Genomic DNA, 17900 nt, shown 5'->3' with positions numbered 1-17900 from the left:
AAACCAAAAAAATATACATTTGGTGTGTACAAATTTTTTAAAGCTTATTACAGGCATCGCAAACATCGTTAATTGCATTAAAATATTTTCAATGACATAGCTACAACTTAAATTAAGATATGGAATGTTATCAACAAGATTTATCTGTTCATTAGCGTTGATATTTGTACGTACTTAATCCAAGTGTGCAGTTTCTTTGTTCAAGTTATCAGGAGACGGACCACACTGTAGCGGCCCCGCTATTATTTATAGATCTAAAAGAGCGACACAACTTTCACCGACAAATTCAGTTCTTCTGATGATGCAGATTTACCACGTACCACAGTGGGTCGCTTTTGCTCCACAACAGTGAAGTTACGCCCCGTCCCCCTTTTTTCAGGGAAAAACAAGACAGCTACACCGAAGAACAGTAGAGTAGAATGGCTTTACTGAAACTTTGGGGAAAGCTTGAGATCTACAAGCGTTTTGCATGTTGTCTTCAGTGAGCTTTTTCTTTTTTTAAAACGTATAACTTACATTAAATATCAGGGGAGACTACACGATACATTACACCAGATTTGCAGAAACTGAACACCTCCTTGAATTTCAGTCTGTATTAGCAGTATTAACCACCCTGTTTAGAGGCACAGGAAAACCAGAGCACTTCACCACACTGTTTCGTAAGTCGAACTTTTTTTTTTTTTTTCCTTTTTGAAATGCAGATATAGGAATTCAGTCTTTAGGTTCTTGTTCTCCCCCCCTCCAGCAGCAGAGCAATCATCCCTCTCCCAGTTTGCTCAGAGAATGCTGCTTTTCAATAATTGTTCCAGTCAAACTGAATTACAAGTTTTCCACAGCTAAATAATGTTAAGGACCACGCAGCAACAGATGTTGGTCAGTTCTGGGGGGACGGGGAAATCAAGACTTTGGTCCTGCCAGTTCTCCACTAGGAACTGGTTAAAATTTCCAGTTTGACACATACAAGAATTTTTATAGCTGTTCTTCTATCTAGCACGCGCTAAGTCTGGTATATTATACAAGACAATATCTTACCTAACCTGATGATTTATACTATGTTTATTGAGGTTAACTGTACTTAGCATAAAGTAATAAAAACATAAAACAAACGGTAAGAGGACAACACAAGGCTCGGAAGACTATAAGCTAGATAGGGAAAAACTGCCATTTACCACGTGTGATATTTGTTTTGCAGCTGGCTAAGTACACCTTCTAAATAGCTAAAGTCAAAAGCACACATTGGAAATAAAAAGTCTTTAAAATTATTTGTCTATATTCAAGTATTAGATAAATTGTATAAGATTGTTTCTGAGATAAATGTTAGGCCAATGATGAATTTTTAAAACAAAATCAGTAGAAACATCATCCAGAAAAAAAAGGCTGGTTAAAATATAGATAGGCAAGCTATGAGGCTTAAATTAGTGCAGATAATTTTATATTAAATCCAGATATCCAGAAATATACACAATAGAATCATCCCAGTTTCATAAAAGTTTAGAAGGTAGATGATAAAATTGCACTTAGTTCTGAATTAATTCAGATAGCAAGTCATTCCCGCTCCTTGCTGATCAATTTGTAAGAAAAAGGGAACCATGTTATAAAAGAGCAAATTGCTTTTGTACATTCTATTTCACTTTTCAACATTTGGTCACAAACAAGGGCCACGCAGCTCCACTATCTGTCTTGACGATCGGAATCGGATATCCTTACATCTGATGCAGACAAATCTAATACAGGATTTACAAATCCGGCATATTCTGAGTTGCCGTTATCATCCATTTCAGCGCTAACAAAGTCATTCTCCCACTCCAATCCATTAGAATCGTCAGAGGCGGAAGTTGGATTACTTCCCGTCTTCTTGCTGTTAAATTTCAGCGCCGCCCGGAGTATATCTTCTTCTGTTTTGGAGCGTTCTCTCATTGGAATCATTCTGTTCATGCCTGCGATTTGAGACATGTTTATGAGACAGACACAGTCTTGAGGGAGTACCTTTATGTTTGCGTTAGATCATCAGAAGAAACTCTGGTAATTTCACTCCTGAGCATCACCGTATTTTTTTCTGGCGGTGGTGTTCGCATCAACCCCATAGTTTGCGGTCAGTTTTGGCCCAAACGAACACAACAGCCAGTGATGTTGTTTTACAGCGTTCTAAAACAGGCAACATAGCGAAACAACTCGCTAGCAGTGTTTTTTTTATTTTATATATGCAGGCTGCTGCCCTATATGTAAAATGCACGTAAATATTAGATGATTTTGCCATAGTAGACGATTGTGCCATTTCCAGAAAAGCCAAATGTCTGGGGAATCCCATAATACTCCGGTAACTTACTGACCTCAAGACCCTCAACCAGTCAAATGAACAAGATCATTTTGCATGCGGGTATGCCTGGGAAAGACTGAATCTTGTTCTCACTTGGTTTTCAATACTTATTTAGAAATATATTACATTAAGCTAACACATAAAAGAGGGAGGACAACTCAATCTGTAAAAAAAGCAAAAGAATGCAATTTTTCCCCATTTCTTGAGCACGGTGTAGAATAGACAGTTCCCAGAACACTGTTACTCCACTGATGCTAATTACTCTCAATGTAAAATCCAGTGTACGTCAACACACACGATCCTACTCTAGCTCCAGTTCTTCTAGAATGCTATTAGCTCTTGCACACACGAACTAAAAAAAAGATGCTAGGATTTCTGGGTAAGTCTGTGAAAGTTAAGTCTTTCAACACAGGTTTCTGAACCAGATGTTTTAGTGCTCTAAACAGATTGTCAAAACCTAGTCTATTAAAGCAAACAAAAAAAAAAAACGCGCTATGCATTGGCTAAAAGAAATCCTAGCTTATTGTAGGTGAGCTTTTCAAGAGTCAAGGTCTCAAAATTTTGGGTTAACTTTGAAACAAAGACAAAAATTTTCGCAGATTTACTAAAGAGAACAGAAAAGATCTATAACAAACAGCAGCAGCAATTAGGATAGTTGGGCTGCTCACCTGGAATGCAGACTTAAGTTTCCAGTAGAAGTTACAATATAAATAATTAGGGTTTGAAGAAACAACGCTTCCCAAAATACTTCACTCAGAGACTCCTGCCCAACTTCCACATTTTAAAACAAAGAACAAGCTGTTCCTTCTGCTGCCGGCTCACAAGAGGGCAGCATTTCTTTACCATTAGTTTTGTTGCGAGTCGACAAGTCAGTTCCACAAAATGCAGGAAGAGACATTTACTGAAGGATCCAAATAAATTAATCATTTATTGGACAGTTAACCTATCAAAATAAGCAATTTTCTAAGTAAAAATAATTTATAGTTTAACCATTACATGCTTGACAGAAATTCTATCAGAATTAAGTTTTAGATCACCTTCCCTTTTCAAAATGACAAATTTGCAATCAACATACTTAAAACTCTCAGCATTTTTAACTTGGAAGTTCAGAAGGAAACCGAACGGCAGAATAAATACCTTCTTCATCTTCCCACTCTAAATCTAATGAAGTGCTGTCATCATTTCCACTCGTCGATTTTGTTTTGGTCATTAAGTCACAACTGCTCTCTGTGTTGGGCGTCAGCACTGTAGCATCAGATGAAAGCCCTATATAAAAAAAAAAAAAAGGTATTTTTAATTCATAAACATACATACTTGAATTTGAGGTTCAGTATGCAAAACTAAACTTTCAAAAGAAAGTTTTTCTTGGGCTTCGTGGCCTTTAAACCTCAGAAACACTTGAAAAAGCGCTTCACTTCAAAGAATATACAGCAGCTTTTTAATAGTCAGCATCACTAAGATATTACAAGAGGAAATTTAGCAATACTGTCTAATTAGAACTATAGAGGAATTAAGTTGTCAGCTGGATGTGTGTGAAGGCTTGCAAAAAAAAAAAAAAAAAAAGAAAAGCCCCATAAACCAACCTTCCCTTTCCAAAACCCTAAACTCCTAAACTCCAGGCAGCGTTTCCCAAGAATTACCATCGGTCCTCCAGCTTTTTAGTGACTATCACATACCGTCATCAAAAAACTTACGGATATACACTTATAGGCAGCCAAATCCTCTCTTGCGCTTCATTAGAAAAAAATTAACCATTAGCATGATTTTAATTATTTTTGCTAAGAAACGACTGAAAAGAGCTACACACGCGCACATTTGCATCTTCAATACACAGTTAGGTTTTACAAGAGAAGTTTACTGCATTGATGTTGCCTCCACAAAGACAGCTGGAAAGCCTTAGTAAAATAAAATCCATGCACAACACTCATTTGCTTACAGAACTGGTTTGCTTTTGAGACCTGGAATGGCTGTAGCACAAATTGTATATGCTGTGGGTTTTTCGAACACTTGAAGCATCGGAGATTAGAAAGCAAAGTAAGTTTCTATCAGATTTTTTAATACAAATATACGTACACAAAAAATACACATACATACAAATATAAATAAATGATGTTTATCTAGAATAAGAAATAGTATTCCATGCTCCTCAGTTGCTTAACATTTAAAGACATGCATAAGAAAAAGAAGACTTACTACTACTTCGAAAAGCTTCATACTGGAATTTGGTATTTCTTAAGAAAGAATCAAGATCATCTTCTGCCACAGAGCTGCAAGAACAACGCACGTACTGTTTTTAACTTTATAAACCTCTAAGGATGCCACAGAAGATAGGTTAATCCTTCGTTTCTAAAATCTGGTTAGTTCCTACTTACGCCATCAATCCTCAGTTTTCACAGTTCCTTTTCTAACTGTACTTCCCTAAAGGAAATTCCCTCCTATCCCCCCTTCTCTTCAATTCAAAAATAGGCGGTTTAGAATTTTTTTCTAAACTCAAATACTGTTCCACAGTAAATTTCTTTGGGGTTTTTTTTTGTTTTGTTTTTGTTTTTTTTTCCAGGGTTCCCCACCCAACCCCCAATACCAAATACAGAAGGTGGGAGTAAAGAGAATTAAGTGAATATTATTAATGAAGAAACAGGCTGGAAGTAGGTTCAACTTTGTATGCATCAGTCTAATAACTACAGTGAAAACAAGAACGAATGCAATCTACCCTCCAATTCTGCACATTAATGGTAACCCGTTTGCGTTCAGTAACTATTCCATACGAAGAAAACTGCAATCAATGAAAATAACTCTGACTTAGAAATGCTGCGCATGTAAGGTTTGAGAAATATGTGGATTTTTCTTTTTTTTTTTTGTGAGAGGCCATGAGGAACAGGAGTAAAAACAGTCATGGTTCTCAATTATCATTAATAAAACTTTATATCTTACCTCTGATATTCTCCATTATTAACAGCATGCGCTCGCTGTGTTATCCTTTGCTGTCTACGTTGCTATCGAAAGAAGTAAATTGTTGAAAAAGCTGAATGCAATCACCTGGAGTAATATACCCAATACATTAAGCATTCCTTTAACTGTGACATTAGAAGGAGCATTGTCTTGGTCCTTGGAGCAGTCTAAGTACAACTCGGGAAACGACTGACGTTCATTCAAATAAAGATCAGATTTTATAATACTGAAGGGAAGGCGACATGCAAGCGGTAATGTTTTAGTCTCAGAAATCTCTCCATTTAAAAGAAGGTATCAAAATTTTAACCTATTCCATGCACCAAAAAAGGAAAAAGTGCATCCATTTGTCTAGAAACATGTGAACACCATTCACAATTGCATCTGTCCTCTGCTCTATTGTCTTCTTTTCTCAAGCCACTGGTATTTTCAGCACACAGCTAACACCTGGGTTACACTTGATTTGTTTTGCTCTGTGCGAAGAACAGTCGGCGTACCACCTAAAAAGAAAGATTTCCTACAAGCCCTTTTATCCCTCTACAAAGCAGCACTGCTACCTCCTTTGGTTGTCTGTATCAGCACTAAGTGCTTCATTTACATTAATAAAAGCTTTGTTGCTTTGCTAGGCCAAAACTATTAATACCTCTACACTCTTGAGACAGAAGAGGCTTTCTTGGTATCACTAGGCAAAACCAGAATGAAAAATGCAAGACAAGCCATAAATGCATTTATTTTGTAGTTATAAGAGGAACAACAGATGTCATGGAAGCAGGGTTCCGCTTAAGTTTTAGGGTTTCAACAACATAAATCGTCTCAAGTTTCTTTTCCCTGCCTTGAAAAAGAGAGCATAAAAACCAGGCACATCAACTATGTGATCAGAGGTAAATCAGTTGTGAAGCAGTAATTGTTCACTAATTATGACAAAGATTAAGATAAAAATGAACAAGCTAGTCTTATAGACAAGTCTAATGTACCTAGCTACTGTACTTTCTGAAAAATCTATTCTCAGCCTTAAAAGATCTATCCCTGCAAAAGAAAAGCAGGGGTAAATAAACCAGAATTTTTCATGTCAAGTTTAACTTCATCTAAGAATTGCTCTTTGCTGGGTAAATAGTCTTGTGCGATAAGTGCATTGGATCAGCTAGTATTTTTCAGTCCCAAAGGATGATGGATTTGTTTGCTTGGCATCCTTTCCATCTCGGGTATTTAATTATCAGAACAGGCAGACTGAAACCAGTAAGGAAATGGAAAGTGCAGAAGAAGTAACAATATCACATAATGTTGGTTGTAGATGAGAAGACTGAAGTATGCAGGGAGAAAGACACAAGAATTTGGCACCAACACAGTTACCAGGTCTGTAAAAATCAATTACTGACATATGCAAAAACTGCCTTTTAAGATTCATATACCCACATAATATCCAATTTAAATTATCTACCCATTTTGTCAGGTCACATCTAGCACTGTATGTTCCAGGACATATTAAAATTCTCCGCTGTTCCAAACCCTGACATTTAGTAGGGCAACATCAGCAAGCCAAATTAAGTTTTAAAAGGATGCCATACGTCCAATGAAAAACCTATTTTCTCATTGAGAAGACTTCTGCCCACAAACAGCAGAGAGATGAGTTATGTATTCAAAAATGGCTTCTACATTATTTAGAAAGGTTAAATGCTTGATGCATATCTACACAAAAACGCTTCCTTAGAGATGCTTATAATCCCTATGGGTTTTGGGGGGTGGTTGTTTGTAAAGGAGATAAGTGGTACTAATTTCACGAGGAGGAAATTAAAATCTCTCTAATGCATTCTATCTTAGGTCCTGACTGAAAGAGGTGCGTATTAAAAATACTGAAAAACAAGAAAACTATCATTTCTTGCACAGAACTTCTACAAAAACCAGTTAAAGCCATAAAATAATTCACTTTTGCTGACTTTATATAGACCAAAAGTGCTAAAAAAAAAAAAAAGGGAGGCATAAAAAGGTCAAAGAATTAACCTTTCTACACCAAATGACAAGAGGATAGAAAGAGAAATGTGAAATGAGACCTATATTTAGCAGCATAAATATTAGATGAACACTCAGTCATCACTACCAGTCTGGAAATAGCAATTTTCAATTCACTGCCTTTTGAATATAGACATTACACTAGGGTTAAAGATCTCCCCTATACCTCCTGTAGATTTCAGACTTTCCCATTAGTCTAACACTGAACTTTTCAAAACTTAATTCTAATTCAACACGTATCTAGTGGACTGTTTCCTCAAAAATGCTACAAAACTGCAGCCATATACATTATAGACAAACAGACAGCAAAAAGTGAAAATGTTCTTTTTAACATACACATTTCTGGCAACCTGCAATTTCTACAAGAACACATCCTTTAATAGCTTATTAAGATGGCAAAGATATTAAACGCACTGATAATATGTAACTCTGAACTGCAACATGAAAACCGTCGGTAATAAATGCTATCAGGATACAGAACAGCATCTGTTTTCAAGAGAGCAGGAAAACATAACGTGGCTTTTGTTTTGCTTGACCAAGCTCCAAAAGCTAAGGCACCAGACATCTGAAAGTAGGCACAGACATATTAAATAAATAAAGACTACTGTTAAGTCATTACTGGACTTTGGCTACTACACATAGAAACCACGAGATGACAGAACAATTCAGGTTGGAAGGGACCTCAGGAGGTCATCTATAGTCCAACCTCATGCTCAAAGCAGGGTTAACAGTAAATTCGGACAACTTGGAAACACGTATCTTCACGTTAACGCAAGGAACAATTAAATGCACAGATACATAAAGAATATTTTGCAAGTCTAAATGACGTCATAATGCATGCTTAATTTCAGGGGGTTTTTACTAGAAAACCATCACAGATCACTTTAAAGATCAGTATCTTCTACATAAGGAGTCCGTTAAGCTAATTATAGATTAAAATCATACATCTCTCATTCAAAATCTATACTCAGCGTCATAAGCTGTTTCAAACAATTCTGATCGTTTTCAGCTGTTTCAGGCAGCCGTACTTCCAAATCGCGTTATTTCTTTCTCTACTTGAATTTACAAGCCAAAGCAATTTCCTCATTATGTTTCCTGAGATGTAAAGGATGTTAGGAAAGTCTGCACACATAGAAACAGAACAGAAGCTCTGATATATATTGGGGTCTTTTTCCCCTCACCTCCAAGAGCTTTTTCTGCTTTGCTGCCCTGGCTGCTTCACGTTGTGCAGCATATAAAGCCTCCTCTTCTAGTCTTAACTTCTCCTCTTGTAAGGCTAACTGTATATGAACAAAATAGTAATGGTTAACAAAAGCAGAACCTATCTATCTTCCTATGAATAAAGCCATAATTTCAATAAAACAAAAGAAGAGCTTCTAGAACATAAAAATAAAATAAAATTGGCTATAGCTAAAACATTTTTTCTTCATTAACTGAATCTAACAGCTTAGCCCCCCACCAAACATCCCAAGAAATTTAGGTAACTAAACATTACCCTACTGAATAAACATCATTACTAGCGAATTGCTGTAAATGCATGTTGTATTTTATTATGAACTGTATTTTATTATGCACTGCGAAAGACTTCAGTCTTTTCAGTTGCTTATTTCATTGGTACTTTATTACAAGTCATTCTCAATTTCTATGTTGCGGTCTACATTATATTCCATTAATTGCTGCAACATACTAAAACAAAATGACAAATTATGCATTTTTTCTCCTCAAGAAAAGCTCTGGAAAAAACTGAGCACAAGAAAAGTTGCCTTTCATTAAGAAAACAACACCAAAACAAAACCAAAACCAACCGACGAACAAAACCCAATTGTTTCGTTCACGCAAATGGAATCTCCTTGTGTTCGTGGTTGATCTTAACTACTTTAAAAGAAACACTATCCACACCATACTAGTCATCGTAACTGCTTACCTCTGACTGAAGTTTCATATCAACAACTCGTTGCTTTTCAGCAATGGAGTCATAATGTCTGTCTTTCAAGTCAGCAATTTCTTCCTCGGTCAGAGGTCTGAAAGCATGGGAGAAACACAAAAAGACTCCATCTATTATTTACGCACGAGAACCCTAAACTGCACTTAAATATATCCACATAGTCTTTCTCGACTGGTCCTGTAATGCAAATTCCACAAGCTGTGCTTTTGGCCTCCTCCTCCTGCTCCCGAGAACGCAGTTTCAAAGTTCCAGTTTACAGAGGACAATGCTCTCTTGCCTTACTCTTACAAAGCATTTTTTGTATCTTTGTAGAAAGCATATTTTCAAAACATTGTTTACTAAGAGAACTACTGCATAGTACAGTTAGTATCATTGTGGTGTAAATATAACTTTTTTTCTTACTCGTTTTGGTCCCCTAATTGTAAGTTATTGCCCTTTCAGCTGTTGCCTGCTTTATGTCTACTTTTATGTATCTAACAAAAAAGACCGCAAAAGCATTATAATAATTACAAGGTTTGCTATATTGCTTCTTTGGGACCATTGACAGGGAACAGCATTTTGGGAACGATCAAACTTAAGTAATACAAAATGCCTAGAATTAGACAAGCAAAGCACACGCTTGGGCACCTTCTTATGTTTCCTATAGAGCAGACCTCTAAGTTTCTACTGCCTACGTAAATATTAGCACTAACACCTGTGTAACTTCAAATGCAGACCCTGGGAACAAGAATAGCGATTCTCTTTGCAACACACTGTTTTAACACTCTTGTATAGTTTTTTACACGATGCATTATCATCTAAGCTGTTTTAACGGGGTTAAGTTTGACGTGTATTCTTTCCACGTATCTGACAACTGAAAAGACAGAAAGGGTTTTGACAGAAACTCTGAAAAATTTCATAGTCAAAACGGGAGAGCAGAGGGAAGGAGAGGTCCTGAATCTCAAAGTCCTACCTGTGACTGCTTCCTGGGCTTTCCCCCTGTTAAAAAAGAAATAAAAATAAATGTCTGACTTTGAGAATCCCACCAATCGATCAACTTCAATTGGGGAAAAAACCCAATACTACATCATAGCTTCTCCCATATATTGGTTGTGCAATCTCGGGGCTGGGGGGGAAATCTCCTGGTTTAGTTTGGAATCTTGTTGCGCAATCAACTGAACTGGCTGATTAGGTAAAACAATAAGTACTTCCAACTGAAAATAAATATTCCAGTGGTATATTTCAGGAACAAAACTATCAGTCCTCATATTTTTAAATACAGGGCAGGGTATTGAAAATGTGGTGTGTCCCCCACCCATTATCAAGCTCTATTAAATTCGTAAGACTGAAGTTTTAAGGCCAACTTCTATTTTTCCGAAGTACCGTTCAGCCAGTTTACCCATACTTGTAAAGACAGAGCACTACCAAAACCTTCCTTAGCAAAGCAACCCAGGGCCACGGATGTTCTCAGATAAAGAGCGTTTGCTGAGTCTTATACAAGAGTTACACCAGAAGCAAATTCTCCTTCAAGGCTTCCCTCCCTTTTTCTTATATTCTTTCTGCCTTCCTATTGTCCACAGTGCTCTCTTCCTGAAAGGGTTACTACCCATCCTCCTCTCAACCAGTCTTCTCTTCTCTTAGGTCTTCTTCTCTCCCAAAGCGTTAAATATTCATTCCTAGTGCAAGCAAAACTCAAAGTCAAAAAACCCTGCAATTTAAGTCTACAACATAGCATAAAGTGGGAGGAAGATACAGATCTTGGAACCATTTTTAAGGGCCATACTAGCGGGTTTCACATTACGATCCAGGTACCTACCTCATCACTTTCCACTAGGTTCTCAAACTGCAGGGAAAAAGAAGTAAATAATCTTTACAATTCAATAGAACAAGTCATTAAACACATACAGTAAGTATGATTATATATTTAATCTGTATTGTAAAAACACTACTCCATCAATAACAGTGGGACTGTAATACCGCTTACAAAAGCCCCTACTTTCAGAGAAAGTATTACTTTTGGAGTGGGACCTCTCTTCTTACCAGTGTTTCTTTTCCTAAATGATACATTCTCCTAAGAGGAGAAGAGTCAGCACTAAAGAACATTCACGTACTTTGCTACAACTTATGTGAGGGCCCTGACAAAAATGAAATCTCATTAGCTTGTAAAATGGCTGATAATTCTGTGTAACTGAAGCATTATGACCCAAGCAGCGGAAGGAACGGTATGGCTCTGACATACACCAAAGCACCCACTCAATTTAAAAATGTACAAGATGTATGGGGTATAGTGCCTTTGTGTAACCTCTACCCTGCGTGGCAACCGTATGATACTTATCAAAAAGTTATCTGAAGATGCATTTAATTTACGGAAAACAGAGTTAATTTCTACCCAGAATTCTAAAAATAAACCAGCAACAACCACCCCCCTCCCAGCTTTGCACGTAAGAAACTAAAAGTAAATAAAGGCACTGTAATGATTAATGATAGGAAGCCAAAAAAAGCCAGAACCAGGCAAAAATGCACAAACTCATCCATCAGAAGTTCAAATATCACGTAAAAACAAAGCAAATGGAAATTCTCCACACTATTCTCAGTAGAGTGATCCTACCTGTAGTCACACATCAAACATGGAGGCCAGTACCTACAGCGAGGCTCCTTATTGACTTGTATACTGACTAAATGCTGTAAACAGACTACGCATAACAATTTCTGAGGAGGACAGAACCTTCTTTTCCCCATCATATTTCTGCTGCAGGAACACTCTCTCGCAACTGGAAGTTGTGTACTAAAACAGATTCCCCCCACCATATACCTCTGTCCCTTTTCTTGAAAGCCAAAGCAGTGATTACAGCTATTAATGTTATTCTCAGTAATGGGGGCAATCTGAAAGGTCTAGGACTTTTAGACCATAAGGAACACTCAGAAAAAGTAAACCAGGTTATTCTGACAATCTCAACCTACACAAATTAACCTCACGCCACCCTCAGCAAAAAGGGTGATATTCGGTAGCCAAGGAGCTCTTGTAGTGAGCACAAAGTGGACTACAAGTGCAACTAACTATAAACTAACCTCATCAGACACTAGCTTTTTCTAGAATCAGAAATGATTAATGATCCTGCAATCAAGAACTTAATATCCTGCACTTAAACAAGCACAAAAGAAAAATCACTCTCAACACAGCAGCGATGAAAGATGCAATAGGCAGACTTCAGAATGCTCTGGTGCTGAGTATCAGATCACAACGGATACTTCTCTTCCTTCCAAATGACAGATTAAAATGAGATGATGAATCAATGTTCTGAGGTGTTACAAGAATCTTGCCACCCATTGCAGCATCAATTTCGTCTGGATTAATCCAGAATATTTCAGTGCGCATGTGTGCATAAACAGCAAAAAGCATTAACGGCATTGCTAGAATTACAGCTTTTTCCACCTTTTTTTTTTTTTAATCACTAAAAATGTAAGCTCTTACCTCTATAGTGAAGTGTTCTCCTGTTGAACATGTTCTAAAATACTTTGACCTGGAAAAATAAGTCTACAGTTACACTACAGAATAGTCTTCAATTCACAGCAGAAGGAAATCAAGCCCAATATTTTCAAAGAGCTTTTGAAATATGTTAAGTACGTATAAAGTAAACATAAAATCCTCACGTATTAAGCACATTTACGCATGCCAGACTCTGCATGGCTACCAGAATGGAAGGAGGCAAAAGCATGTAAACATCTTCTATAGAATTGGAGAAAAGACAAACACCACCCTCAAGTGAGAAGAAATCAATTATCAGGATGCCGGACTTGACATTTACAGACATTTAGCGTGTTCTGCAATACATCCTTCAATACATTTTTCTCAAAAACCGTAATTGCAGGCAATTTCTGAAAACACTGTTGCTCGTCATGGCACTTAACTGTTTACTAGCATAGCACCCTGTACAGTGTCAACGTTAAACAACACAGTTTATTTTGACAGCTTGGCACAGCTAGAAGGTTAAACCTCACAGAAAAATGTCTACAAAGAGGTCAAGACAATATCTTTCAAGTACAAAAAAAAAAGAGTCTGTAATTTTATACAGGGAATCAGTCTCCTCCTTGATTCTTGAACTATCCTAACACTGTCCTCTATAAAAAACAATACAGTATTAAGTTACCTGAATGCATTTTTACACAGTGAAAGAGGTTTGGCTATCTGCCAAAAGAACCTTCTAATGTACAGGGTGCTTCAGTACAACATCCATCTCATCAAACTATTTTAGAAACCAGAGTTTCCAGTTTGCAAGTGCTGACTGATACCAGGAATGAACCCAGGGCCTCAGGCATTTCGATACCTGTACAAAAGATCATTCTGTATTTGCAACCGACACCTATGTCTACTATACTAAAAGCAACACACCATCCAAAGCTTGAATTATTTTAATCATGTCATATTTCATCTCCATCATATTTTTCTTTGCAAGACAGGTAGGGCACATCTCCCCTGGCAATTTGTTGTGCAACCCACTTGAGTCTTGGTCAGCCTTCCCTTCTACCCCATGGTGTGCCTCGCAGGGCATAGCTGCCCCTAAAGAACTGTTTCCAGTTGATTCATTGCAATTAAACCAGAGGTGAAAGGCCACTTTAATTCATGCATTACATGGCAAGCATAACTGGTACGCATGGCATGAAAACTTAAAGTAATTTCACTGCTACCCCTCTGTGTCACATTTTGGTGTGCAGGAGCCAATACTATTAAGAATCTAATTTAATGAAACTGTTACAGGAAATTGTTTCAGGATTATCTATGCTTTTAACAAAAGCATGATTCCAGTTTACAGCATCAGGCAGTAACTAGATAATGCTAAACTTTACGAAGACACAACCTGCACGAATTGAACACCGAGCCTACAGAAAACTAAGAGAACACAGTGCAAACTTACTAAATGTAATTACAAATAGACCAACAGCAATGACACTTCAAGGGAGACCTACCCTTTCTGCTACCTGCTAAACAGGGCCTCAATAACACAAGACCTAATTCTGTGGCAGAGTTTGAGCCCTTAAATCCCAGAGCAAGTATGGAAGATTGAGGTCATGAGGGACAGAAATGGAAGACCCATCAACTTCACCCCCCATACATAACAACTTCAATTGAAATAAAATAGTAACCTATTAAGATGCTTACAAGTTTTATTATTCTCCTTTAAGCTCTACTGCTTCATTATTTTCTAAAACAGACTTGAGAAAAGTTTGGTAAGTAGTAGAGAAAACAATTCAGTTAATTGGCCACAGGACCTACCTGCCAGATCAACCTTCAAAGATCTAAAGCTATTGCAGACAAACTTTTCAGCACTCCATACGTATACGTGCTTTATTCTCCTTTTATGCAAAGTCACGTTATCGTCTTTTATTTAAAAAGAAACCCCACACCCAACTTATACGGATTATGTGTGGAAAAGAGCCACTAAAAAAGAACATTTAATCTATTAAAACCGAGGCATGAGTTAAAATTACTTTTGTAATTTTGTTATTACTTTTTGTACTTGTAAAATAATCCCAATTAACTCGATAAACTACGTTACGCTGTTCAAGAAGTAGCCAAATCTGCATAATTTGGTAGCAATCTAAGAAAATTTATGACTCAGTTTTGTTTCTAATACAATTCCCTGCCCCTCTCGCCACACAGGAAGAGGAAAATACCTAAATTGCTCAACACTCTAAAACTGTTCTGTAAACTACCAGCACACCCAGAAAATGAAGATGATGAGACACGTGGCAGCTGCCTGGTGACCTTTTTTTAATAAGCTGATCCCCATATACAATATTCCTGGTTCGGGCCTCAAAATACAATTCATATTAGCAGTAAACCAGTAGTTACGTGGAAGTTACATAAAACACACGACGAAGTCTGGCGACTAACACAGTAACTTCAGCAACCGTCTGCTGAAAACCAACGGGAGACTACGAGACAGTGGGGCAGGAAGCTAACAAATGAAGCTTCATAAAGCAAAACACACACCAAAACCAAGTACTAGAACAGATGACACTCCGAACATCAGTGATCATACAAAAGGGTAACAGAGTATTGCAAACATGCAATGAAAAAAGAATACGAGGTGGGGGGGGAAACCAAAAACATACAGGTAATAGTCGATTTAGACCAGAGGACGAGATAACCGTGTATACAGAATTTGCTGTTATAGCAAAGCCGATCTTGTGCCTATTTGGACTCTGTCCCCTACCCAGTGCTCCCAAGTCAGTTAATAAGCCAGTTAAAAGTAGTCAGGGGAAAAAATAAAAGACCAAAGAGACCCCACAACCAAAACAAACATTTAAAGGGTAAGTACACCTTGCCGGAGACTTATTGTCACTGCACCTGACTCCTAAAAAAGGGTATTGGCCTATGAGAGGAGACTCAGCAAAACACACATGTGAAGCAAGAATCTTTCAAGTATTACCTATTTTTCTAAGGGTATAGCACGAGAAACAGATACTGAAGTGCCAGCTGTCGAGGCATTTCAGATGTGCTCATACCCTCTGCTGGTGAGTACCAAGAATAAAAGCAGGTATCCTCCACATACACACTGTCCTGGTCTTTCACCCATTTCTCTGAAAGGTATTCCTAAAAGGTCTTTGGGACAAGCAGAACATCAGACTTGCCTGCTAGAGCCGATGTGAAATAAGAGGTCGCGAGTTCGCAACAAGTAAAATGCTCAGCATATCTGCCTAGAACAACAATGCTAATACACCAATCAAAAATAAGTGATACATCAGTATCAAATACTGGTAAGCGCACAGAAGAAAACCAAGTTCTTGTACAGGCAATGTTTGTACACCGCTTTTCCATGAACTGATTGTTGCAGAACAAAACACAGATTACACATTTACAACATATATGAAAGTTTATTCGGACTGCTCCGGATCTTCTGTAATAGTCACCCTTTATCCCAACTGAGTCTCGGCTTCTGACTCACAGAGAACACACGTATTCGAGAAAATATAGTGTTTTTCCACCTTTGCACAAACACAGCCGTCTGCACAGATTTTGGCAACTGACCTGAAAAACCTTTCTAAGCTGCCGCTGCTGGAAAAAACAACCCTGGAAGAGGGCTAAGGACTGTTCCCACAGCCAGTTACCTGAAGCCACCCCTGGACGTCTATGACTGTCAACTGTGCAAACTGCACAAAGCCGAGCAACCTTTAGATGGCATTTCATCAGCTCCAGCTGTCAAGGCAGATGCTACATAGGCGTTTGCTTCCTCTCTCCCCTCTTCAATCTACCCACGCTGGTCGGGGAGAAGTGGACAGCCTGCGGCCCACCTGTACCCACACCCTGCATGAGGCGACATGCGTCCACCTCAGTTCGCCCCCGGACCCCACCTCAGCCCCCCGGCCCGCCTCGCCTCAGCTGACCTCTCCCCGGGCCCGCCTCAGCCCGCCCAGACTCACCGGGCCTCAGTTCAGCTTTCCCCCGCGGACCACCTCAGCCCCCCGGCCCGCCTTAACTCAGCCCCCCCGGGCCCGCCTCAGCTCCCCCCCGGACCCCACCTCAGCCCCCGGCCCGCCTCGCCTCAGCTCCCCCCCGGACCCCACCTCAGCCCCCGGCCCGCCTCGCCTCAGCTCCCCCGCGGACCCCACCTCAGCCCCCCGGCCCGCCTCGCCTCAGCTCCCCCGCGGACCCCACCTCAGCCCCCCGGCCCGCCTCGCCTCAGCTCCCCCGCGGACCCCACCTCAGCCCCCCGGCCCGCCTCGCCTCAGCTCCCCCGCGGACCCCACCTCAGCCCCCCGGCCCGCCTCGCCTCAGCTCCCCCCCGGACCCCACCTCACCTCAGCTCCCCCGCGGACCCGGCTGAGCCCCCCAGCCCGCCTCGCCTCAGCTCCCCACGAACCCGCCTCACCTCAGCTCAGCCCGCCGGCTCGCCTCGCCTCAGCTGCCCACCCCCCCCCGACCGGCTTCCCCTCAGCTCAGCTCCCCCGGCCCCCACCTCAGTCCCCCGGCCCGCCTCGTCTCAGCTCCCCACGAACCCGCCTCATCTCGCCTCAGCTCCCCCCCCCCACCCCGGACCCCCACCTCAGCCCCCGGCCTGCCTCAGCTCCCCACGAACCCGCCTCGCCTCACCTCAGCTCAGCTCAGCTCACCCCCGGACCCCGCCTCGCCTCAAGCTCAGCCCCCCACCTCGCCTAACAGACAGGGACCACCCGCCTCAGTGCCCCCCATCTCGGCCGCCTCTCCTCTCTTCACCTCTCGCCGAAGAGGAGGGAAGGGGAAGGCGGAGCCGGGCGGACCCAGCACCTCCCCGCCCCGGGGAGGGGTAAGGGGCAGCCGCGCTCGCTTGCTTACCCTCCGCCTCGCTGCAGCCGACCGGTTTCCCTCCGCAAGAAGAGCCCGCAGCACCACTGCGCCCAGCAGTTCCCCATCGCATCCTGGTCAATGGCTCCTCCTCCCTTCAGGCAGGCTCAAACCGCCCCCGCCGTCAAGGGCCGCGACGGGGAGAGAAAGGGCAACCGCTGACCCTAAGAAACAAAGGGCCGGGCGGCGGGTGGAGGCTCCGCGCCGACACCAGCTTCATGGCCGCGGCCGCTGCGCAGAGGCGGATGCCGCATGCCCCGACAGCTGGCACCACCCCCGGCGGCAGCGGACCGCCCCTTCCCGGGCGCTGAGGAGATGGCGGCGGCCGGGGCCGGGCGGGCGGAGGCGGGAAGGCGAGGGGGGCGGCCGCCCCCCTCGCCTTC

General features: G+C 40.8%; 1 protein-coding gene across 2 annotated transcripts; it reads right to left on the bottom strand.

The window, feature by feature from the left end:
* Positions 1–410: 410 nt before the first annotated feature.
* On the bottom strand, positions 411–17820 carry AP1AR (adaptor related protein complex 1 associated regulatory protein). Of its 2 annotated transcripts, XM_063336647.1 has the most exons (10): positions 17509–17820; positions 12667–12715; positions 11011–11037; positions 10168–10193; positions 9195–9291; positions 8452–8550; positions 5249–5310; positions 4511–4584; positions 3455–3583; positions 411–1937 (listed from the first exon to the last, which is right to left on the bottom strand). In XM_063336647.1, the coding sequence occupies exons 1-10, from the start codon at positions 17583–17585 to the stop codon at positions 1672–1674; spliced, it is 906 nt and encodes a 301-aa protein (XP_063192717.1). In that variant the 5' UTR covers positions 17586–17820; the 3' UTR covers positions 411–1671. The 2 variants fall into 2 exon arrangements, with proteins under 2 accessions (XP_063192717.1, XP_063192718.1); XM_063336648.1 differs by lacking the exon at positions 8452–8550.
* Between the last annotated feature and the right edge of the window lie 80 nt (positions 17821–17900).

Source organism: Chroicocephalus ridibundus, chromosome 5, assembly GCF_963924245.1.
Source record: "Chroicocephalus ridibundus chromosome 5, bChrRid1.1, whole genome shotgun sequence".
Lineage (NCBI taxonomy): Eukaryota > Metazoa > Chordata > Aves > Charadriiformes > Laridae > Chroicocephalus > Chroicocephalus ridibundus.
This window is presented reverse-complemented; position numbering and strand designations above follow the sequence as displayed.

Bases quoted from the DNA above. Each gene is read 5' to 3' on its own strand.
- AP1AR (XM_063336647.1), bottom strand. From the start codon at position 17,585: ATGGGGAACTGCTGGGCGCAGTGGTGCTGCGGGCTCTTCTTGCGGAGG. The intron at 11,038-12,666 runs GTAAGAGCTTAC...TTTTCCCTGCAG, and splicing joins GAGAACACTTCACTATAGAG to TTTGAGAACCTAGTGGAAAG. The intron at 10,194-11,010 runs GTAGGTACCTGG...CTTTTTTAACAG, and splicing joins ACCTAGTGGAAAGTGATGAG to GGGGAAAGCCCAGGAAGCAG.